This window comes from Ctenopharyngodon idella, chromosome 12 (assembly GCF_019924925.1).
Source record: "Ctenopharyngodon idella isolate HZGC_01 chromosome 12, HZGC01, whole genome shotgun sequence".
Taxonomy (NCBI): domain Eukaryota; kingdom Metazoa; phylum Chordata; class Actinopteri; order Cypriniformes; family Xenocyprididae; genus Ctenopharyngodon; species Ctenopharyngodon idella.
In genome coordinates this window covers 19,043,812-19,068,490 of record NC_067231.1, presented here as the reverse complement: position 1 = coordinate 19,068,490, position 24,679 = coordinate 19,043,812, and the positions used below count along the sequence as shown (strand labels likewise).

Below are 24,679 nucleotides of genomic sequence, written 5' to 3'. Positions count from 1 at the left end.
TCTTCCTTCCTTTGTGAATTCCTTTGCTGTATCTATTGAGAGCTGAAAATAGAGCACAAAACTTATGTCCAAAATTTTTACACCCTTCTGGATCTGGAATAGGATAATTGTTTCTACTTAACTGCTGCAGTAATGGACCTTACATCATTATGAAGGCTACAAAATACCCTAGCGAGAACCTTTCTGGGTCATACTTCACTAAAACTGCGTAACACCCTGGTGTATAGCACTTTCAATTTACTTAATAGTCTTCTGCAGTTTCTTTCACATTCCCATTGTAATCGTACTGTATGTACTTTCATTTAGTTGCCTTGAAATAGTCATAGTTGGGTATAAAGCATGATTGCATGTGCTGGCATTCTGTATAAATTTTCTGACTCTCATCAAAATTCAAGGTTTCAGGATTCGGCTGAGCTCTCAGGGTCCCATATTTGTATTTGTTCTGGTTCTGATTCTGCCCAACAGTTGCAGAAAAACTGGAAACACTGCGGCACACTTACTTACGTGCCACCCTTCAATAAGCAAGATGACGCCACATACTGAACCGTGCAAAACAAAGACAGGGTTCAGTAACACAAGTGGAAAGTAATATATGACTGTATTTAAAAAAAGACCCTTGGGGAAACAGAACACATGAGGAGACCGAATGGAATTTAAATACTGTTTGTCTTTTTTTCCAGGATCTACGATTGAAACACAAGTGGAAATAATTAAGATCTCCAAGCAGCTTTACAGATGTCCTTCTAATTAATCTCAGGTTGTTTACTACACTGTCGTACACATGCTGCGGTGAAGAACAACATGTAATCACTGTTCACTTTTAGATGAAACAATAATGTCATCACGTGGTCATGTTCTCTGTGTCCTTTTAAACTAATGCTTGCCATAAATAGCCATTGCGCTGAAAACTTTTTTCCATTAGTGACTTTTCCATGGCATAATGTCTCAAGTGCAGGGATGGGATGGGTGCTAATTGGAACACATGATCTTAAAGACCGCAGGTGATTTATTCAAAGGTCAGGGCTTTGCTCAGAGGAGATAACAGATAGGAGGGGATAACTTCATCATAAACAGTTTCTGGTAAACAGCTTTGCACATTTATATGTTTGCAAACTTACATCAAATAAAATCCTAATTAGTTTAAAAGGGAAAAAGAAACTATTATCTGTACCATTAAAATATTTCCAACCTAGGTTTATACTCACAACCCTAACGATTTTTTCACACCACAGGTGCTCTGAATAATTACCAAGGATGCAGGAAATAACAGGCAGTATCGCAACATTCACAGAAAGAGCACATCTGTGATTAACAGTGCAGAACCGGTAATGAAAAAGGCATTTTTTGGACAGTCTAAGTAAAGTTGGATAAGATAAACCATGTGGGAACCTTGGTGATCTGGCTCTAACTGATCATGCTGTTCATTCAGCTTTTATACAGGATTGAGCTTGAACAGCAGCTATATCATTTAAACCTGTGAATCATGTCTCTTTTGTACAAACCACTACATTCTTCACGACTGAACACATGTTAAAAGTCAGTAAAACAAGTGTGATTGCATTACGAAGAGTTACCAGACATGATTTTAAAGTAGACCACTTGTTTATTTTTCGAATTGAGTGAACTTACAAACATTCTTTTTGAATTCGTTTTGAATCAACCAGTGGCTAGACCAATGTAAATTTAATTTTCTGAAAGTCATTTCTGATTACAATAGTAAAGAGTGCATACAAAGTTCTGTCATGAAACTCTAGATGACGCAGGCTAATAGGTCCTTTAAAGGGTTGGTTCACCCAAAAATGAAAATTCTGTCATTAATTACACACCTTCATGTCATTCTACACCCGTAAGACCTTCGTTCATCTTCGGAACACAAATTAAGATATTTTTGATACAATCCGATGGCTCAGTTAGGCCTGCATTGACATCAAGATAAATAACACTTTCAAATTCCCAGAAAGTTACTAAAGACATATTTAAAACAGTTCATGTGACTATAGTGGTTCAACCTTAATGTTATGAAGCAACGAGAATACTTTTTGTGCGCCAAAAAAAAAAAAAAAAAATAAGGACTTTATTCAACAATATCTAGTGATGGGCGATTTCAAAACACTGCTTCATGAAGCTTCAAAGCTTTACGAATCTTTTGTTTCGAATCAGTGGTTGCATGTATCAACTGCTAAAGTCATGTGATTTCAGTAAATGAGGCTTTGTTACGTCATAAACGTTTCGAAATTTCAATGGTTCACATGACTTTGGCAGTTTGATACGTGCTCCGAACCACTGATTTGAAACAAAAGATTCGTAAAGCTTCTAAGCTTCATGAAGCAGTGTTTTGAAATCGCATATCACTAAAAAAAAGTACACAAAAAGTATTCTCGTTGCTTCATTACATTAAGGTTGAACGACTGTAGTCACGTGAACTGTTTTAAATATGTCTTTAGTAACTTTCTGGGTGTTTGAAAGTGTTAATTATCTTGCTGTCAATGGAGGCTTCACTGAGCCATCGGATTTTATCAAAAATATCTTAATTTGTGTTCCCGAAGATGAACGAAGGTCTTACAGGTGTGAAACAACATGAGGGTGAGTAATAAATGACAGAATTTTCATTTTTGGGTGAACTAACCCTTTAACTCAACCTGCTCGTAATCACATCGTTATCTATAGGGCACAGCTGATTGGTTCCTGCTGTACCAGTAGCCAATGAGCTTGCGTGCTCAACCTTCAAAATACTTTGGTAGCATTGCCTTAGCAGTGCAGCATGCTTCAGAAACCCTCCATCTTCCCCAGCTCCACCTATATAGATCTGCTACGGGTAATTCATGTACGCTATATTGTACAGCAGCAGCATGTCTTACTTGGTCACAGTAGAGTGTTGTGTATGTATTGACTTTCATTATGATAAAATCCATTGATACATTCTTCATAATATCTTCTTTTATGTTCCTCAAAAGTAGGAAAGTCATACAGGTTTGGAACAACATGGGGGTGAGTAAAAGATGACAGAATAAAGTTTTAAGTCCTTTTTAAAACCTTGTGCCAGATGCTACCCCAAACCCTTTCAGCCCTCGAAGTCTACACTCTTTCTAGTGACAGTGGTGCATAAACTGTCAGAAAGTAATCCGAATGCATTGTCAGCATCAATGCTCGGCTGAAGTGTGCATCAAGGGCATATAGCGGTTGCAAGGGCAGCAGTCATGAGCACTCTTTTGAAACGTAAGATGACAAATGGGACACCCTTCAGTGCCTTGGATTCCAAGGACAAACATAACCATCTCAAGACTGCAAAAATCAAGTGTGCCATTTGGGACACAGCCACTGTCATGCCATGTTTTTTTCATCCTAAAGTTCATCATTGAAATGCAGTTTTAGAATATTTCAAATGGGAACTAAGTCTAAAAGCTTAAGACTAGCGATGTTACTTAATGCCACTTTCATTCAATAGAGGTGCACTGGCTGGCTGCCTTTTGCCGTAAGAATCCAGGGAAGATCTTATTAGCAAAATTCAGGCACCATTTCAACCCTCAACTCTTGTGAACAGATTTTAATAAGCTTTGCATCTGCCAGGCGCCCACTGATACTCACACATGGTGTTTTCGTTCAGCCAGTAGCAGATCATAGTGTTTGTGCTTGCTTTTGTATTTACATGTGTTTAGTTTAGGGGTAATCTTCATTTATTATCTTTGTAGGATGTCTGCCAAGTTTCTTGAGCAATCTAACCTACTGCACCTCATAATATTACACATTCCTGCTTCTTGGACAGACTACATGCAGTCTAGTGTGTAACGGCTATTCTGAAGCAGTCTGCGCCATCACTTTCTTTAGGCTTTTACCCAAATCATTGGGAAAGATTATTTCTAAATGGCTTAGTCAATCAGCTAAATCCAGATGTTTTCTAGACGTCCCCTGTTGCTTATAAATCATTGTTGGGTAGCATACAAATCTATTCACAAAACAATCATAATGGCACTAATACTCACATTATTAAAAAATAGTTTGTAACTAATTTTTTGAAAAGGAACAGTAAGTCTAAACTAATATTTGACTGAAAATCCTCTTTTTCTCATCGGCGTCCAGTCAGAATTAACAGCAGGCAGTCAAAAGCCGTTTTTTAAAACACTGAACACGCAAGACCACCCAAGAAAGACTTCAAAAGCTGAGATTTCACGAAAGGTAACAGCTATTATGTACAAATTAAATCAACTTAGTGCCAAGCAAGTAAGGATTACTATGAGCTGGAATGATCCTGGAAAGACATTCCCACACAATTCCCGCACAAATATATATATATGTATATATATAAAAGTTTAAAAAACATAATGGAGATATAATTCATTTTCAAGTTTTATTAAGTGTTAACAATGTGATTATGCCGTTTTTATAATCAATTAACACTGCATTTGTAATTTTTTACAAGATGGACAAAATTTTTCACCGAAAAAGTCATTTGGTTTAACCAAAATTTCGGTTTTACCGAATTACACTTTTGGTTAAACCGAAAGATGATATTTTCAAACAATGCTAACAGACTGATATCTAGCTAGCTAGCGAAAGGACAATCAAACATTTTATATTTAGTACAAGTTTTAAAATATTATAACATTTTCCATGTTTTGTATCAGTTGTACCGAATGACCTGATGTTTCAGGACATGCGTATGAGCAAGTGAAAACATGAATTATTCAAATAGTTGAAAGAGAGTTAGTTACTTGGCTTCACGACCATGTGGTCCTTTGCAGGTGTCTGAATGATGTTACGTCCTTTCACATGATATTGACCACATGACTTGATCCAAAATGGTCCCTTTATATTGGTTACTCCGAATGACATCAATGAAATTCATTTTTCCGGACGTTGTTCTCATAACAAAGCAACGACTTCTACACATAATTTTAACAACATTTTGCACTGTGTTGATATATGATGTTATAAAATCATGCCATAATAAAAAATATATACATTTATTACATTTTAAGATGTTTTAATCACAAATGAAATGGTTGTACTGGCCTTTGAATGGTTAAACCGAATGACCTTTTGACACATCTTTAAAATACCTTTATACAGTATATATATATATATATATATATATATATATATATATATAGTACTATTACAAGTGAGATTCATATTGATATATTTTTTTCATTAGCAGGTTCGCACACCTCCAAAATCCCAATTTAACCCCTGCAAGTATGTAATTGACTAAATGAGACTTGAGCGAATGAACCGTAGCACCTCATAACCGAGATAATTTTTCAGATTATTCCACTAATAATGTTCTCTGGAATCCTCAGGAAACCAAATTTAGTACAGATGTGATTGTTATAGCAAGTGTTATGTGGCTTTGTGATGTATTTTGTTAAGGGGTAAGTGATTATTGGGATGCCTTGGGACTTTGACCACCGAGGAGACAGTCAGCTGTGAATTGAAGACCATATCTCAGGGGAACATGACATAAGCCTGCAATATGATCTGAGCCAGAGGGCACGAGAACCACATTCCTTCATAAAGCAGCTTGACACCTCTCTCTAGGTCACTTTCTCCTGCAAGGACACACTAAAGAAAATCACAGGCCATAAAGAAGCTCTCTCACTAAATATTTCAGTGTGAAAACCCACGAATCAGCAGCTGTCAAATCAGTGTCTTTATTTAGGAGATTATTACAGAGCCATATGGGTGTAATGAATTAATTACTTTCCCTTCTTCTACATTATGTATACCAGTGCAAGGTAGAGCATACAAATAATACAGAATATTAACATTCATTAATTCATTTATTTATTTATGCTTGTGCAGATCAAAGTTTTAATGAGTAGCTGACAAATAAATGATCAAGAGTTTTATTTCATTATTGAAGTTTTAATTTAGAGTATGGATCGTTGACGCATAACATGTCCATGCACATTCTTTTAATCAAGATCAATATTTTAGGTAAATATTTAAATACATTTATGAAAGGAGTATATATTTTAGGTACTTTGACTGGTCAAATTTTAAATCCCTTTTTGTGTTAATTATTTCACTTCAAATAGTCCTGCAGTGTGACAAGACAATCTTTATGAGGTCATAAAAACTGCATGCATAATAATTCTAAAATAATGGGCAAAATGCAATTTAAAATACTTTTATATGAAACATAAATCTGCAACATCCATCACAAAATTATTATTATTATTATAAAAATGTAGTTTAAAGTAATTTTACATGAAGTGTAGCATAGGACTGTCAGTGATTAGTGTCCTGAATATGTTTAAATCTTATTTGCATAATAAGTGCAGTAAAATCTACTGATCAGTGAAGATATGAGGAAGTTGTGATAATTCTAAGCCAGCCTGATATCTCATGGTCCTGTAAAGTGACATCTAACAGGAAGTGAGTTGTACTGTGTGTTCAGACTTTCCCCATACATGATTATCCCTTTAGATTTCTCATGCAAATCACAATTCGGCAATATCACAGAAAACCACAGTCCCTTTGTGCAACGAATAATCTCTATTGGCCTGTGATTATCAGTTTAGAGACCATGTGGCTTGGACAGCATACAGCTGTAATTCAGAGGTAGTGTGAAAAGTGCATTCGTTTTTCCCATTACCCTTTCAAGGCTGACATACAGGCACACACACAAATGCACAGATACGTCAGTTCCATAAGCTATGAGTCACACTTAAGATAATTTACCATGAAGGTCTGCCATCTCTTACAATTTCCACATTGGGGTCCAAAAAGATCTTAAGGGTTAGTTCACCCAAAAATGAAATTTCTGTCATTAAGTACTCACCCTCATGTCATTCCAAACCCGCAAGACCTTCATTCATCTTCGGAACACAAATTAAGATATTTTTAATGAAACCCGAGAGGTTTTTTTTATCTCCCGTAGAAAGCAATGAAATTACCACATTCAAGGTCCAGAGAAGTAGTAAAGACATCGTTAAAATAGTCAACGTGACTAGTGGTTCAACCTTAATGTTATGAAGCTAAGAGAATACTTTTTGCATGCAAAAACAAAACAAAAATAAAGACTTTATTCAACAATTTCGCACAAAAACTATTCTTGTCACTTCATAACGTTAAGGTTGAGCCACTGTAGTCACGTTGACTATTTTAACAATGTTTTTACTATTTCTCTGGACCTTGAATGTGGTAATTTCGTTGCTTTCTATGGGAGATAAAAAAAACCTCTCAGATTTCATCAAAAATATCTTAATTTGTGTTCTGAAGATGAACGAAGGTCTTACGAGTGTGGAACGACATGAGGGTGAGTAATTAATGACAGAAATTTCATTTTTAGGTGAACTAACCCTTTAATATAGGATACAATTACACAAACCATTGAGCCTGCAAAACCTTTTACTTCCAGCTGAGATAGATTTAACCGATGTTCTTTGCGAACATAAACGAGCAGTCCAGAACAATTAAACAAGTGATTTGTTCTGCAACAACAGTCCTTTTACAGAGGACAATGTGTTTATAAGTTAACTACAGAGGACACGATTGCAGCACAATCATCATTGTTCAATCCAGCTCTTTGTTTCCCCACTGAATCTCAAAGGGCAGAAGGCCACACAAAGGCTGCTTGCACAGATTTTATTTATCTTTCTTGGACCGTGCATCAAGACCATATATCATCTCTGAGTTCCTGCTGCCTTAATGGTTCCAGCACCTGAGAGAATACCCGCTGCGGCAATGCCCTCCCTCTCTGAGCACTTAAAAAAACAAAACCACTCAGCGCACAGCACCTGGAATCAGTGCGGAGCTATAACTCTCTTAAGAGACACCCTGCCCTATCCTGTGTTCCCTGCTCAGGGCTTGCACTGCGGCATCGTCCCAGCTCGCAGTTTTCCTCTTTCCGCTCCTCCCGGTCACTCCACATAACTCTAATTATTGGCCCACCCCGCTGATCCCCATAAGTTCAGCAGCAACACCTTCAAGGACTTCCTCTCCATTCAAAACAAGCCCGAAAGCTTCTGCTTCACCGCTCTGATCTGTGGGAAAAGAGAAACTCACAGCATGGGCTGCAGCGATAGGATTATGGTAAAATTATGAGGTGTGAGTGTGTGTATAGATGTGTTAATGTGTGTTACTGGAGCCATCAGCCAAATTTTCTACTTCCAGAAAGCCCTAAGAAGTTGCCAAGGGGAAATAGAGACTGTTAAGAAATAGCAAAAAGTGACTTTTATATTTGTTATATGTGTCTTTATATGTGCGGCTATTTGGAACGCCATACATAAAATGTCCCTACTTCCTTACAGATAGCACAGAAATAGGTGTCCTGAGGAATCAACGTGTCTCGGTGACGGCCTCACACAGTGTCCTAACCAGACTCAAAGCGACGAAGCTACAAGCAATAAAAGGTATGTAAATCTGAAAGTTTTGTCAGTTGCTCATTGAGGTTTGCAGTCACGTCTTTGGAAGTTTTGGAGAAAAGGGTATGTGGTCGAGTTATGGGGGTGGCTAAGCCCAGCAGAATTAGGAAAACTGAGAACCGCCTACAGCACCTTTAAGGTCAAACACAACCTATTTTCACATTTCATTTCTGGGAAACAGAAGTGTCAAAATAGAACCATTTCAAAGTTTGCTAGAGTTCTCAAGTACACAAAGGGTGACTTTAAAAGTAGAGAAGGAAAAAAAAAAATCAGGTGAAACGTGCATTTATAGACGTTTTGCTTTGTCATTGTCTCAGGTGTTTTGGTTTCCTTCCTTCTTTTCTTTTGCAGAACACAAAAGAAGATAAACCATTTTGGTTACCACATACACACACACACACACACACACACACACACACAAACTCTGAGACATTTTTCAAAATATCTTCTTTTATGTTCCACAGAGTGAAGAAAGTTAAAACAGCATGAGGGTGAGTTTTTAAACTGTCGCTTTAAGGGAGTAAAAGGACATTGCGACAAAGATCAGGGGGCATCAGCAATATTGAGTGTTTCATAATGAACTGTACAGGCACAGCTATGCAGTTGCAGAAAAGACAAGATGGACAAACATAGGGTCAGCACACAGTGTACCATATTTTTGCACAACCTATTTGATTCACATTCTGTAAGAAAATAGATCCCACTACTCTGAATCTTTGGTTTAATTGCCTTACACCTGTGGAATGCAGAATACAGAGGGACAGAGCTGCTGTGCTATTTCATTATTGATGCTCTGTGGATCAGATGACCCTGTGATCCAGTCCCTCACTGAGTGTTTCACATGGCATTGGGAAACTCACACATCTTAGCTAACAAAATATACTCCTCGGCTATGGCAGTAAGCAAATGTTATGGCAGGAAAAGGGACAAACAGCTCTGAGAGAACATAAAGAGTTAAATTAAATAAAAAATAAAAATAAAATGTAATAAAAAAAATCAGTACAGTACTATATTATGGCATTGTTTTACGTAACAGTTCCATAAACAAGTAATTTTCATTTCAGACAAAAACTGGCCAATTAGTTATTCATATATTTCTTTTCCGCCAACTAAAACAGTTCCAGAAGAAGCCAAACACAAGCTTTGCATATCAAACAAGCAATGCACAGGCTAAAAAGCCTGGTCTAGAACAGCATGAGTGGATTGACAGAGATTCGCTCTGTAATCGGCATATTATTTTGTTTTTTAGTTAATTAGAAAAATGCAAATAAAAGCAATTCCGCAAGTGCTCAGACGTTTGGACCCCACTGTATTCACTGTGTATTTTTTTTCCCTTGTACAAACACCCTTCCAGAACTGAACACTTTGCCCTAACCACACTGTCAATAATACTTGTTTAGTCTAATATAGGAAATCATTCTTTAAAAAATGTTTTAAAGACTTAGCAAACTAAAAAATAAAGATCTTAGAAGAGGTACGTGTGAGGTGGGCTAATAGTGTTTTCATTATTAGTTACAAAGGGGAAAAATTAGCATATAAATTGGAATATGTTCAAAACACTGAAGTTAAAACTGAACAAATATTGAATATGAATGCAACTACTGCTCTTTAAAAGGCATATAATATTGTCTTAATTTTATACTGTTTGTCAGGTCATCAGAAGTAAGTATTTCAACTTTCAACTCCAGGGAACAGATTTGAAGACAGTTTGTATCTGTTAGCTCCTCACATTTGGTATTTTCTCAGTTTAAGCAGGTCATGCTGTTTTCGAACTTTCAGGGGTAGATCTGGTGGTGACATTGTTGATTATCTTCTAAAGTAGGATTCTCTATCCAGCATCTAAACCGATGTTATGAATACATGGAAACGGCACGATTCATGACAACAGTGCTGAACTTTGAGGCTTAAATCTTGTGAATCACATCTGCTCATTATTTTTTTTTAAACATCTGCTTGTAATTACTATCAACTCTGACTTTTCTCATCATCAATTGTAGGATTTTGCAACCAAAAGCTTGCCTTTAAATAATTCGGATAGATAAGACAAACATTATTAAAAATGGGTATGTTTATACGCAGGACAGCAACGCATTTCTGAGGGAAATGTTATAATAAAATGCATAATGTCTTTAACATAAGCATATAACTGTTAATGAATATTAGTTTAAAGTCTCTGACGGTTAATATCTGTGCTGTATGTGTTTCACATTCTGTTTCCATGCTCAATGTCAGTAAAGATAATGCTTAATTATTAAGTCCTTTATTAATGGGTCTCTCTGACCTTCTAATGCCTCGTTTGTTGATCTTTGTAATCCCCGTTCTCTCATCTGTCTCTTGCCGTTGTAACGCCCTTGTCTCAAAGGCTTAGTCATGCTCTGAAGAACATTCCTGAGTTATCCAAGTGGCCAAGTGCAAAATCTCAGTGTGACAAAACGCTTTTTATATGATAACTGCCATTATCAGTCCATGCAGTAAAAACACCAGTACATATCCTTATGGGTAGCAAAGGCACTGAAGGCCTTCTTCTTCTTTGATATCTTTGTCGAACATTATGCTGGGAATTCACTCAGAATTAATTATGCTTGCTCTTTTTGAATTATGAATTATGTTTTGTTTTTTGTTTTAACTTGTATGCACTGCCTATGTTTTCTTTTCTTTTTTTTAGCTCCCAATTTACCAAAAGAAGTATACAAATCTGCACTGTCCACTCTTGCATTAAGTATATAATTAGGGCTGTCAAGCGATTAAAATTTGTAATCTAATTAATTACATGATGTGGTGATTAATTCATCTAATTAATCGCAAATTAATTGCATATCAAATTTGGATGAGAAATTACTCCCAAAAAATCATTTAAAATCATTATTGTGTAAAGCATGAAATAGACATTACAAAAAGTAACTTATATTTTATTTGATTCAAGATTATTACACATACTCTTTTGGACCATAAGGGTGAGTAAATGATGACTAAATTTTTATTTTTGGGTGAACTATACCTTTAATGATTTCTTTTTTTGTTTGTTTGTTTTTATTACTGTGGAAATCTGAAATTATTTTTTTTAATGAAATTATACTCTAAATAAGAAACTAAAACTGCCAGTAGGTGGCGGCAAATGTCTTAATTATTAAGTCATTGGGCCTTATCATACACCTGGCGCAATGCAAGTTTTTTTTTTTGCTAGTTTCAGCCGAACGCAGTTATCATTTTCACGTCCTGCGCCACGTTGTGTAAATAGCAAATGCATTTGCGTATTACACACACACAGGGACACGCAGCAGCACACAAACATGCCAAATATTAAAAATAAAAGGATCACAATGTAAAAGATTATTATTGTGTAAAAGATAAAAATGCTTTGGTGGAATCCGGCTTTTCCTGTAGATGGTCTGCTCCCGCGTTTTAACCTTGTGCATGAGCAGATCCGTTTCCTCGCTAGAGAAGTGTTCAGTTTTTCCGCTTGCAAATTCTGCCATGTAAATAGCAAATTCACCCTGGCGCAAGTGCAACTGGCTTTTAAAGGGAATGGGAACTCTGATTGATTTATTGTACATTACGGCCAAAACACACCTATTACTCATTAAGAGAATAGGGACAACCCTTTTAGACCATGCGCCGGGCGCGCCGACCATTTTTCCCGTCGTTTAACTAGCAAAAGTGGATTCAGACATGCCCTAAGTGCACTTGCACCGTGCGCTTTAGACCATGTGCTTAGATCGTTAAAATAGGGCCCATTGAGTCATTCATTGATTCGATTCGCTCAAATGGCTGATTCATTCAGGAGCGAAGTAAATGGTTCTCTTTATGAATGGTTCATTGAATCATTAGGCTTGTTGGATTTGAAGCGGCACTGCACAGACCGATCAGTGTATGATATCAAAGTATCGCGAGAGCGATTATACAGCAGACGGCTCTGTATGCTTTTAAATTGCTATTGCTGTACTTTGATGTTATATACCGATCGGTCTGTGCGGTGCCGCTTCAAATCCAACAAGCCTAATGGTTCGTTCAAAACACAGATTAAGAAATTAAATGCCGCTGTGTGTTGCTCAGAGATGAAGCAATGGGCAATTTTTTGCCCAATATCTTGAATTTTAGTTGTTGCCCTGCATCATATTAGTCATCAATCAACTGTATGAAATGTCAGATGACTTATAATTCTGGGGCGGGGCAAGTGCGTTACATGCGTTAATAATTTTAACTTCACGGTACTTAATTAATCTAATTAACGCGTTAAATCGACAGCCCTAAATATAATATAATATAATATAATATAATATAATATATTGTTTAATACTAATATTACTTTATAAAATTGTGCAGGAAAATAGTGCTTTGTTTTGAGAAAACAGTTAAAGTTTTTGCAGATAATACCTGTCTTAGAGTAACCTTAATCATTTTCCTTTTTGTACAACATCTTTTTTGTTTGATGTATAAAAAACAACACGTGATTCCGGCAGAGTAGTACACACTGTAATCTCTCACCCTAGAGTCACATTTATCATTCATCATCTTAAAACATCAGGAAAAAACAGGTACAAAAAAAGTACCATTAAATCATCAATCATTCAAGCGTTTGTTTTTAACATTGCCAAAGCCTTGATAAAGCGCTAAAACCAAAGCTTTCATGTAAACATCTGAGCGTAACATGGCCAACCTCCAGTGTATATCAAAATAATCAAGAGAATAAAACCAAACTCATAGTTTCTTTTCATCTAAAATGGGGACAAATTTATAGATGCAAAGATAAGAAGTCTGTAATGTTTCTTAAGTTGCATAGCAAAAATGTTGTCCAATGTTTGCAAAAGGAAAGGGGTAATGTTTATGGGAAGGAGCTGGTAATTTTGGCACAGCATGCCGAGTTTCCTGTACATTTTGACAGGATAAAGACGGAAGGGATCTGAGCTGCACTGATTACTTCACAAAAAGTCATTAGCGCAGATGTGTGCATTAAAACTAGCTAGGTGCTGCGTGAGTGATGGTGGTGTCAACTGTCTGTAATGGCCTGACCTTGTAGAAGATCATTCACCTCTCCTCGTAAGACAGATACTGCGGTAGCCTGCCGGGTGACGTGGGGTGATGGAACTCTGTGAACCTCTAATATCAGAGAAAGCCACATTCAGCACTGTCCTCTTCAAGGGGAAACCCTGACACATTTACAGTGCTCGGATCAATGGCTGAACAGAAGGAATCCGTGGGCTTGTAAATAGTGATCGATATCTCAGTATCGTACTCAGAGGCACAGATCATAATTAATGCAGATAAATGGATTTTTCACGAGTGTTTGTACGTACAGTATGTGTGAGATAAGATGACCCCAGCGGGGTCACTGGAAAGGTATTTACAAGCATGGACAAAAGAGCAACGGGGCCTCATAAACTCTGCCAGCTGTCCTGGGTCTGTCAGTAAGCTGCTGCCTTTAACAGGTCTTCAGTGAACCTGTTTCTTGATTCATTTCCATTACCACCATCTATACTCCCACACCATATTGACTCGGAATACAAAATGATGCAACACCGTCGTCTATAGCAAACAAATGCATACCTTTCTGATATCCTGAGGTAGCCAGAATTGTGCAATGTTTGCACTTGCAGTCATTTTTAATTAGATAATGTAGGCAGCTCTGTGGTGTATGTATAATGCATAATGTATTTGTAGCATAATCCGACTTTGCACTCTCAAAACTATTTTGATGCACAACCTGCTGATACTCATTTTCTTTAACCTGTTTTCCTACTGTTTTTTTCCCCCTTACAGCCCATGGCACAAGAATCTCACTCAAAATTACCAATAAAATGAAAGTTAAACATTCAAATCTTTCTGCAGCCACTGCATTTGTATTTCACTCGCCCAGCTCAAGCTGTTATCACTAGCCCTTCAAGGGAAGCTCAGCATATTTCTGCAAATTCCGACAGAATCCGTCAAGTTCTGCACATCCTTCCCCTATCCCTGGAGTATTTTATTTACAGAATACTTTGGCTATTATGATAACGCTTTCAGCTACAAATAGCGCTCTCAGCCAGAATGCAACAAATTACGCCGATTTTCTCTCACAACTGGGGTAGAAAAGTGTGCAGATTTGTGGTATCAATGTGAATTATAAATCAATTGATCAATGATTGCTGCTTTTGTAAGGCAGGCGAAACACTGATTACTGAACCAAGCCAAAGTTATTTTTATAGATTATGATGGAAATATGTGCCATTCTTCTTATTTTTGGATTACAAAGATCATAACAGTTCATCATCATAGAATTGTTCTGCCAGGAGTATCTCATTCTAGGTTCAAGATGGTCTGGAAAAGCTCCTGGAATATATGAGATGTATTGATTTGGATTCTTATTGGATCAGTACCAGATGAAACAGCCCACCGTCTAGACAAATAAGGTCTCTCACTCGGTGACAGAAAAAGATTTATGTCCAGATTGAAACAACTAAGGGGGTCTTTTTTATTTAACTTTAATTTACCTATAATAACTTTGTTGAGTCTACACTGTAAAAATTATTTTCATGATTTATCACAAAATTTTTTCTTTTGTCAAATCAACTTCAATAATTAATGTGGTTCAGATAACATAATACTTTGAGTTTCTGTTGATTAAACCATCGCCTTCATTGTATTAACTCAAATTTTTCAATTTCAATGAACCTGGTAACTTACTTTTTTAAGTTAAACCAACAATTATTTTTACAGTATAGGTAGCAAGTTAGGGCTTTGTCAGGGACACTTTGTCTTTGCGCTTCCTTTTGATTTGAATGCTAAATGTGACTTTTGAAGTTATTTCCTAGGCCTTAAGTAAAAGATTATATGGATGCAAATTCAGGTAATTGCATGCTAAGGCTATTCATGTAGCTAAATTTACTATGCAAAAAATAGATAAGCAACAGGTAGCAATTCTAAATGTAAATGTTGACCTTCACATTTTGGTTGTTCGGCAGAATGCCATGGATGTATTAATTTTTAATTAAATTAAAATTATTGACAAAAATTATGGTCCCACTTTATATTAGGTGGCCTTAACTACTATGTACTTACATAAAAATAAGTACAGTGTACTTATTGTGTTCATATTGAATTACAAAACACTGTTGCTGCTATTGAAGTGGGATACGGGTAAGGTTAGGGACAGGTGTAAGGGATGGATTCATTATAAATGTAATTACAGAAATTAATTACAGATTTAATTACATGCAGGGATTTTTAAAATGTAAGTACACTGTAAAAACATGTATGTACACAATAAGTGCATTGTATCAAATGATTAATTCAAATGTAAGTACATAGTAGTTAAGGCCACCTAATATAAAGTGTGACTAAAATTATATATAATATGATGAACAAAGTTAATTCAGAATTATATTTCATGTGATTTTGACATTAGGGCCTGGTTTCATAAACAGGGCTTAGATTAAGCCAGGATTATACCTTAGTTCATTTAGGACATTTAAGTAGCTTCTTAAAACATACCTTAGGAAAAAAAAAAAAAAAGAAAAACATTGCTGGTGTGCATCTTAAGACAAAACAATTACACTGACATATTTTAAGATATATCAGAGCAAGTTGCTTTCAGTCAAAACAGTTCAAACTTGCATTTTACTCTGTGAATAGGCTTGAGCATTGTCTGTGAAACCGGGCATAGAAGTAATATTTGTCACCCACCTAATTATAGAAATCACACCCTCAGTGTTGGTGAATCAATATTTAAACCCAGGGGAAGAGCAATCATTACGCGTAATGTTGATTTAGTGTCTGCGCCAAATAGAGACATTGCAGGAGAGGCTGTTGTAAAGGACAGGTTATTTTTAGAGCTGCAGGGACACACAGGTCTTCCTTCTGGCAATGTCCGTCACTTCCTAAACGTGGGTCATGTGGCCCACCAAAGACAGATTATCAAAATCCACCCAAGAAGCAAGACCTCAGAAAAATACTTTCATTGCTCTGCTGACCAATTTCCTCTCTCAGTAGTGCACTGAAGTTGTACAACAGAAACATAATATGACTTTGAGAAGAAAAACAAAAAACAAAAAAAAACAAGAAACTCAAACTATATAGACCTGGGAAGTTATGATATTGTAATCATGGCAGTGATTCAATTGACTGTTTGATATTTTCTTGTTCAGCTCTCTAAATTTTTTTTTTTTTTTTTTCAGTTAACTGGTTTATTTGTTCATATCTTTCTATATTTCTGTCTTGAACTGTGAAAAAGAATTAACTACAACTTTTTCTTCAAACTATCATTTCAATAATTTCAGTGTTTATGTTTTTAGATTGTTTTGTTTTGTTTTTGTTTTTGTTTTTGCAGTGCTTGTAAAAATAATGAAATTATTGTTATGACCATATCAGGCTGCATTATATGTGCAATAAATAATTATGTAGTTCTTATAACAGTTTGTCTGGTGCTCAGAAGTCTGTTTTATAAATTAGAGAGAAATAAATTAACCATAAACATGCTGTGATCTTTTATATTATTTTATTTTTTCAGCACATTATAAGAATAGTACCATTAATTTGGAGACTGAACTCTTTTCAATATAAATGATTACAGATTTTGTATTCATGACACAAAAAAAATTCTGATAACCCAATCAAGAATTTTAAAATTCTGTTACCTGTTCTATCTTTAGTGGATATGAAAGAAAACCTAATGACAAAAATCTACTCCGTTGAAGCTAAACGCAAAGCTGAATAAGACACGCTGAAGCACAAATTGGATCTGAGAGAGCTTAATGAATATAATATGAGAAAGGAGCTTTGGTATGTTCTTTTTCCCCCCTCTCTACTTTCTCTGCTCTGTTTTTAATTTTGTCATTTGGTGGGAAATTAAAATAAATTTCAGGATTAGATCAAGTTCTAATCTAGAGGGAGTTTTGTTGTTTTTTTTTCCCTGAGTGATTCCAGACAGAATTATTGCAGAAAGACACTGTAAGTAATTTATTTTTGTTAATGTTAACACTACCTCAACCTCATAGCCTATTCCAGCCTTGTTGGAGCTTTATTCTTTCAGTCTACAGTCATTCATAAGATGCAGGCATTCAGTATCATGTAGATCATCTTGAAGGCAGCAGGTCTGCTGATTGGAGAGTAATTTAGTGCTGAGATCCAATCAGTGGAACCCAATTATCATGTAGCCTATTTTATTCAGACCAGCAGTTGCATTATGACCAATTATCTATGAACTACTGTCTTGAGACATAAATTAATGCATTTTTTTTTTTCAAAATGTTTGATACTTAAATCTGTTGTAAATTGCAAACTGAAAAGCTGAAATAAATGAAAGATTGTTATACAATAAATAGAATGGTGACTCATCCAATGATAAAATTTTACCTATTCAAAAAGCATTTTATTTCAGTGTCTCTCCAGTTCATCTGTCCTTCACCTGCATTGTCTAGTCATATGCGTACTCATGTTTTGAACCAAAAAAAAAAAAAAAAAAAAATCATAATGAGCAACCAAAAAAGATTTGTCAGGCATTTTAAGTTCTCATATCTCATCTGTAGCCCTTTGCAGCGACACGTGCCGATCTGAAAATCAGACCCACGACCACAAAACTAAAACAGTCTGGCCCTGGCTTGATTCAAAACAGACCCGCTGGACTCTAAAAAATTTGGTTTTATTCAGACAGGATTTTTATCTTTCACATCGACTTAGATTGTCTGGAAAACAGCATGTAGTTCCGATAGAAGGCCAAAAAGACAAGGTCAGTGACCTACCTCAGAGGCTGCTATTGTTGGTGCGAGAAGTATGTGCAAGAACAAAGCTCTCCGTGCACTGCTGACTGCTGGAGGACAAGGAGCGACGGGGCGACCGCTGGAAGCGGTTCCTTCGGTTGAGGTAGCTGCCAGCCGTCCAAGTCCTCTGTCTCTTGCGAAGGTAATCCTTATAGTTCTTGGTGAGCAGGGTGTAGAGGAACGGATTTATGCAACTGTTGCTGTAGGTCAGACAGGTGGTCAGATAGTTAATGTTGCGCTTGGCCTTGGTGGAGAGATCCAGCGCGGGCTGGAACTGACCTAGAAGCTGCCAAATCCAGAAAGGCAGGAAGCAGGCCCAGAACAGGAGCACAATGGTGAAGATCAGATACAGGACCTTCTGGTTTGGGAGCTTCTTGGTCTGCTTGAAAGTCTCAGTCTGGGAGATCCAGTAAGTTCGTGCCAGGCGTATGTATAGGTACCCGATTATCACCCCTGGAGCCACAATGCTCGTGCCAAAGAGAAAGGAGATGTAGATTTTATACGAGAGAGGGCTCAGGGTGGGTTGACACATTGGCTTGGAGCTCTCCGTCATCAGCTGGACGCCGATGATCATGGGTAAGGTGAGAATCAGCGAGGCCGTCCACACCAGAAAGGCGATGGCTTTTCGGTAGCTCTTAGAGCGTTTGACTGTATCCAGAGGCTTGAGTACAGCAAAGTAACGTTCTGTGCTCATAACTGTCAGGGTGAAAATGCTGGCATGCATGGTAAGGAAGTCCATGCTGATGAGGATCCGACACCCGGCGTCTCCAAAGTACCATCCCTTCAGGAAATGAGTGCATACCACAAATGGAATCGTGAGCAAGTAAAGCAGATCAGCTAGAGCCAGGTTGATGATGTAGATGTACATAGATGCAGCCGAGCGCATGGAGTGGCACATGACCACGAGCGTGTAGATATTTCCAGACACACCCACAAGACACATTAGGGACAGGATGGTGCCAATGGTGAAGGTGGCAGCCATGTCTTCAGTAGAAGCTTCTACTGGACGCTCGGTGACATTGGAAATCTTTTCCACCATCGCCACTATGGGCTCCATTGACACAGTGGTCATCTCTAGAGAGGAATTAATGGTCAAAAGTGGTTAAAAAGTAAGTTGCAACACTTTTGCAAATATGAATAAAATGATTAAAAAAGAAATCAAATTCATATTTTAATCTGATGATACAGATTTTTTGTGTACCTAATAATTCCTAATTCCTAATATTTTAACACATGCTGTATATTAGGTCAAACATTTTATATGTCTTTAATTCTGATTACAGGCTTGTTTTGTAAGTTATTAATAAAATAATTATTTAAAATTAGTATAAAATAACATTTTAACATATAATACAAGCTTAGACATGGGTTAATGTGCCCTGAGTTCTTTTTAAAGCCTTGTTTTGTAAGTTAATAAAATAATTATTTTAAAATAATAATATACAAAATATGATAACCTATGGTGTATATATATATATGGTTATATATATTTTAGTGTGCCTTAAATTCTTAAAAAAAAAAAAAAAAAAAAAAAAAAAAAAATCCACTCTTATCAACGAAAAATTAGGTTGAGAGGTTGATTAACTTTCCCACTTTTTGATATAATCGCTTTAAAGTCAGCTGATTTTAATTAACTATATCTATCACATGATTAATACCTAAGCATCAAATGAAATATTTAATATCTGAAACTAGTCCCAGCACCCACACAACAGTTAAGGCATTTCGGACAAATGACATCCAGAGTCAAACATAATATCACTACAAGAAGAAAAAATAATGCTTTACCTTGATTGAATTCCACAGATGGCGTAGCTCCAAGCAGACAGACGTTTAGCATTTATAATGAGTCCAACTCATGGTCTCTCCGAAGAGTTTACTCAGGGATTCCTACCACGTTGTCAGCAAGAAACCCTTTATGGCAAAATAAAACAATTCCAGTAGACCAAAAAGGAATTACTTAAGCTGTGTTGTGTGTTAGGACACACAGATCACGTCAATAAAAAAGCATAAATGAGATAGGCAGGTGCTTCAGCCATGTAAGAAAAACTTCTGTTATTCTTCAGCAGAACACTCACTATATCACTAACCTGAGTGGCAGATAAAAAAAAGAAATCCTACAGGTTCAGAACAGCAAAAGAAAGTGGTACGAGGGGAAAAAGGGCAGAATCCTCTTAGATGGATATGCCCAAGGAGGCGATCACTTTGAGCTACAGCTGGATTTCGAAACCCTCTCCTCCACTGACAGAGTGCGTGCCTGCGAGGGGTAGAGAGAGAGAGAGCTACTCACACACTAGCATAGAGTGGGAGGGGAGATGAGGGAGAGAGGAAAGGAGAGAGAGAAAGAAGAGAGAGAGATTGGTTGGGGGGAAAGCATTGTGAGGAGGCATTCTGGAAATGTGTGTGTGTGCATGTGGTATTTGTAAATGACTAATGAGCTACTACCTGAGCTCATTCATTCAGCTAGCAGACAAGAGATTGACACACATGAGGATTCGTATTACACGTTTGTGTTTCTGTGTCAACAAATAAAGAGATGAAACACAGAACATGTACAATAACAAGCTGCTCTCACAAAATGAAATCTGCAGACATTTTTAGCAAACATGTTTAAGGTAAATGTTTTTTGACAGAGGCAATTTACCCTTCCCTTCTGTCAGGTTCCTGTTAGCGATGCAATCAAAATTTTCTCCACTTTGGTGATCCAAAGTAAACATTTTGCAGCACTGATTTCTCATAGAAAGCACAGACCGAGTCTTGATTGGCAGAAAAAGTCAGAGCTGGCCAAAGTGGGTGTAGTGCCCTGTGACAAGTCCTTTACTTTAAAGATGGCGTTTTTTGTCCCAAAGGTCATTCCCTTTAAAAAAAAAAATTAAAAGACTATTCTCAGCAGGTACTTAATACATACCTGGGAGTTTTCGGCACTTTTATGAAAGAAAGCCAGCCTTGTTCGGTTTTTCACAATGATATGTTACCCTTTCAGAGAGGAATCCACATTCATAGCCTGTTTACGACTCTAGTGCTGAAGGATGTGTTGAGATGGCATGGATTTAGAATGAACTTTATACAGAATACTCCCATATCTGCTGAGTTATGAAGCAAACAAAATTTTCCTTTTTTTTCCCCAAATATTCTATCACAAACCTTTTTCATGGGGGAGGGGGAGCAAAAACAATTAACACTTCGCTGTAAGGTTTAGTATATTAACGTGAGTTAATGCGATATGTATCATGAGCTAATAATTAACAATATTCTACAGAATTTAATAATCTATAATGTTAATTCAGAAATATATTGTTCATTGTTAATTCATGTTTGTTCAAAATATATTAACTAATAAATTTAACTTTAAATATTACAATTGTATGAGATTAGGTTAGGTTAATATTTACCTAGATAAATAAATACTGTAAAACGTGATGTAACGGAGGTCGCAATGGATCTTTTCTTCCATATTGTGACATATTCATGTGAAACGGATTATTGAAAATAAGAAAAACGTAGGCCAAGGATTTCTATCCATCGGTTGTTGATCGGATGGAGGCAGATCCATCCAAATCTATTGTTTCACCAGAAGATTGAGTTTTTGATGAAAATTATGCAGTCAAAAAAATTGAAAACTGTTCAGAATAAGATTATTAAGATGCGTGTAGAAAATAAATCATAGTGAATTTCCATGGCATGTCGACTATAACTAATGTTAATGAACTACACTTCATTGTAAGGTTTTACCATGAGTTTTTTTTTTGGGGGGGGGAATGATTCGTAGAAATGATTCCTTTATAATCATTTCTATGATTATAAAGGAGCTAAAACTCTCCACTGCGATTTGCATACAGCATTTGTATTCATGTGGCAGTTGGTGTGATTCAATGTTGAGTTAACACGAGCAAAATTAATGCCAGTCTCCTCCATCATGCGATGAGTCCGTGCAAATGTGCCACAGCACTATCTCAATTAATGGGAAACCGTGAAGTGTTGAGAGGTCAGAGCAAATGCCAGAGCACTCATTCATAAGTATGCCAACGCCACCTCAATGTAATCAATGGCACATGGGCTTATCAAAGAACACATTAGGATTTGACTCCATCAAGAATGTAGGGGCGGGGGGGACTGAATTATAATGCACCATTTCAGCTGAAATATTCAAGTCTTCTGGAGTCAACGGTATGAATCCGATCTGGAATCCTCAGGAAGTCATATCTCTGACTTTAATATAGCCAGGTTCATATGATGGCACATTGCCTCGGTTGGTAAATAAAGTTCAAAGGGCTGGAAATGAGGTTTAGAGAATTTTTGCCCTTTCAGATAGATGGGCAATGCAAGTTGATAATACGCTCTGGTGCACACGGCAAACACCATCCACAGCTCTAGCATTTTGGACTAGCTTGTCATTTGATGCAGAGAAAATTATTTGTAGGTCAACCCTTTTGCTCTTGAGCAAATTAGCTGTTCTCGCCTCTGAGGGCCAGAGTAAAGATCATCGTAACCCTTATGTCAAAGGCAGCTCATATTTAAGGCCTGTTTCTGCTTGGACTCCAAGATCACTCTCAGATTAATAGAAGCTGTGCCGGTCTCCTGTGGCTCCTGTGAAAGTCACATCTGGAGGACATCGGGAAGGGATACATGGGAAAGGTAGGAGAAAATGACAGTTGAGTCATAAACTGAACAGCATGAATACAATGCAAAGTTGAGTGTGTTCGTCTGGCTGGAAAGTAGAGCACTGTAATTATAATAACAGTGTTCAGCCTGATCAACAGAGATGTGGGAGTGGGTTCAGGAGAATGGCTGGTTTCTTGCCTGATTCTCGGGTTGTCATGTAACTGATGGTGACAAACTGATAAGTCCAGTTGCACTAATCTGTTTTAATTTGATGTGCTGTCAGCCATTGAAGGCTATGTGGGATCTGACAGTCTGACTCTACTGACTAATATACTTGTTCTTACTGTAGTTGTACAATGTTCCATTCCTGAATCTGCATTCTAGACAGATTGTCAGATTGATGAGGATTTTTTCGGTATATCATGGTACATTCTAAAAATGCTGGGTTAAAAACAACCTAAGATGGGTTGTAAATGGACAAACCCAGCAATTGGGTTGTTTTAACCCAGCATATTAATTTTAATTCCAACATATTTTGGCTTCATTTTAAGCAAGCAATACAAGTAATTTTGAAACAATAGTTGGGTTAAATAAAACTACCCAGCAAGTTGGGCAACAGCCCAGTTGTTGGGTTTGTCCATTTTTAACCCAGTTTGGGTTGTTTTTAACCCAGCATTTTTTTTTAGAGTGTATCATTAGAGTGTAACATCATATAAATATGGAATAAAAAAATTCATAGGACTCTATTATTCTTAAAAGTTTTAATAAATTATTAATGATAAAAATAAGTTGTTAATCTAATCCATAATCAATTTATCTAATCCATAATCATAATCTATTTCCATAATCAATCCATAATCATAATTAATATTAAATTTAACTGATTAGACATGCTTTTGATTATTGTAATTTGAATAAACAAAACAAACAAATAGTTTCAAGTTTGTTATAAGGCATCTGTCCAACCAAAAAACCTATTTATTCAATTATTGTGAATGAGTTTTCATTCATTTAATGGTCATTGTAAATGATAATAATAATAATAATAATAATAATAATAATAATTGATTATTTAATTCCATACAAGTCACCTTTATATATATAGCACTTTTTACAATGCAGATTGTTTCAAAGCAGCTTTATAGTGATGGTAGGAAACATAATTTTGGCTGTATAGCAGCTCTAGAAGAAAATAGTGTCAATGTCCAGTATTTATTCATTTCCATTGTAAAAATCATTAGTTATTAATATAGTTCATTTAACTATACAGCAGCTCTGGAAAAAACAGTGATGTCACTGTATTTATAGGTCAATGAAGCATTAATTTAATCATTTCGAACAAACAAGCAGCTGTTTGAGTCATTGAATCATTCATTCAACCGATTTGTTAAAAAGAATCTCTTCATTCAGAAACTGAAACACCATTACTGTAACTTTGTATGAAATCAAATAGTTGGTCATCTGGGGACATTTTTCAGTTTTATGAGTACTGTGAATTTGGACATATCACTCATTTAATATGCTGTTGCAACACTTGAAGCATCAAAGCTGCACATCATCTCAGAACGTTCACTCAACTTTACTGTATAGAGCATAAGCTTATATATCAATCATAGTATGATTGAACCTTTGAGATGATGTGAAGCCTTAACGTTTTAAGTGTACACAGACTCAGTGAAGATATGTGTTAATCAAAGATACGTTAGTTTGAAAGTCACTTTGGATAAAAGCGTCTACTAAATGATTAAATGCTATTTCATCAGTCAGTTTTTTTATGCCCATTTTCTTTTGTCACATATTCACACAATGCTTCAAACTTAGGCACACTCTCAAAATTAAACCTGACAGGCTGGGAGAGTTTAGGAGACTTTAATCTAGGGATGAGAAAAGCAGCAGAAGTAGGAACACTTTGTCCATAGAAACCTGGACAGTGTCTGTAAAACTGTGGCAAACGTTCAACATCTGAAAGATTAGCAAATC

The 24,679-nt window shown here is 36.5% G+C and overlaps 1 protein-coding gene across 2 annotated transcripts in view; it reads right to left on the bottom strand.

Moving 5' to 3' along the window:
• The window catches only part of LOC127524014 (urotensin-2 receptor), a 35,502-nt gene extending 15,062 nt beyond the window's left edge, over positions 1-20,440 (bottom strand). Inside the window, exons 1-3 of one of the 2 annotated variants that reach the window (XM_051915295.1) lie at positions 20,188-20,440; positions 19,886-20,011; positions 18,080-19,171 (exon numbers count right to left, since the gene is read on the bottom strand). In XM_051915295.1, the coding sequence (XP_051771255.1) occupies positions 18,081-19,171; positions 19,886-19,937 (1,143 nt within the window). In that variant the 5' untranslated portion in view covers positions 19,938-20,011; positions 20,188-20,440 and the 3' untranslated portion in view covers position 18,080. Of the gene's footprint in view, positions 1-18,079; positions 19,172-19,885 lie in introns of both variants that reach the window. The other variant, XM_051915294.1, reaches the window with a different exon arrangement.
• Positions 20,441-24,679: the final 4,239 nt, after the last annotated feature.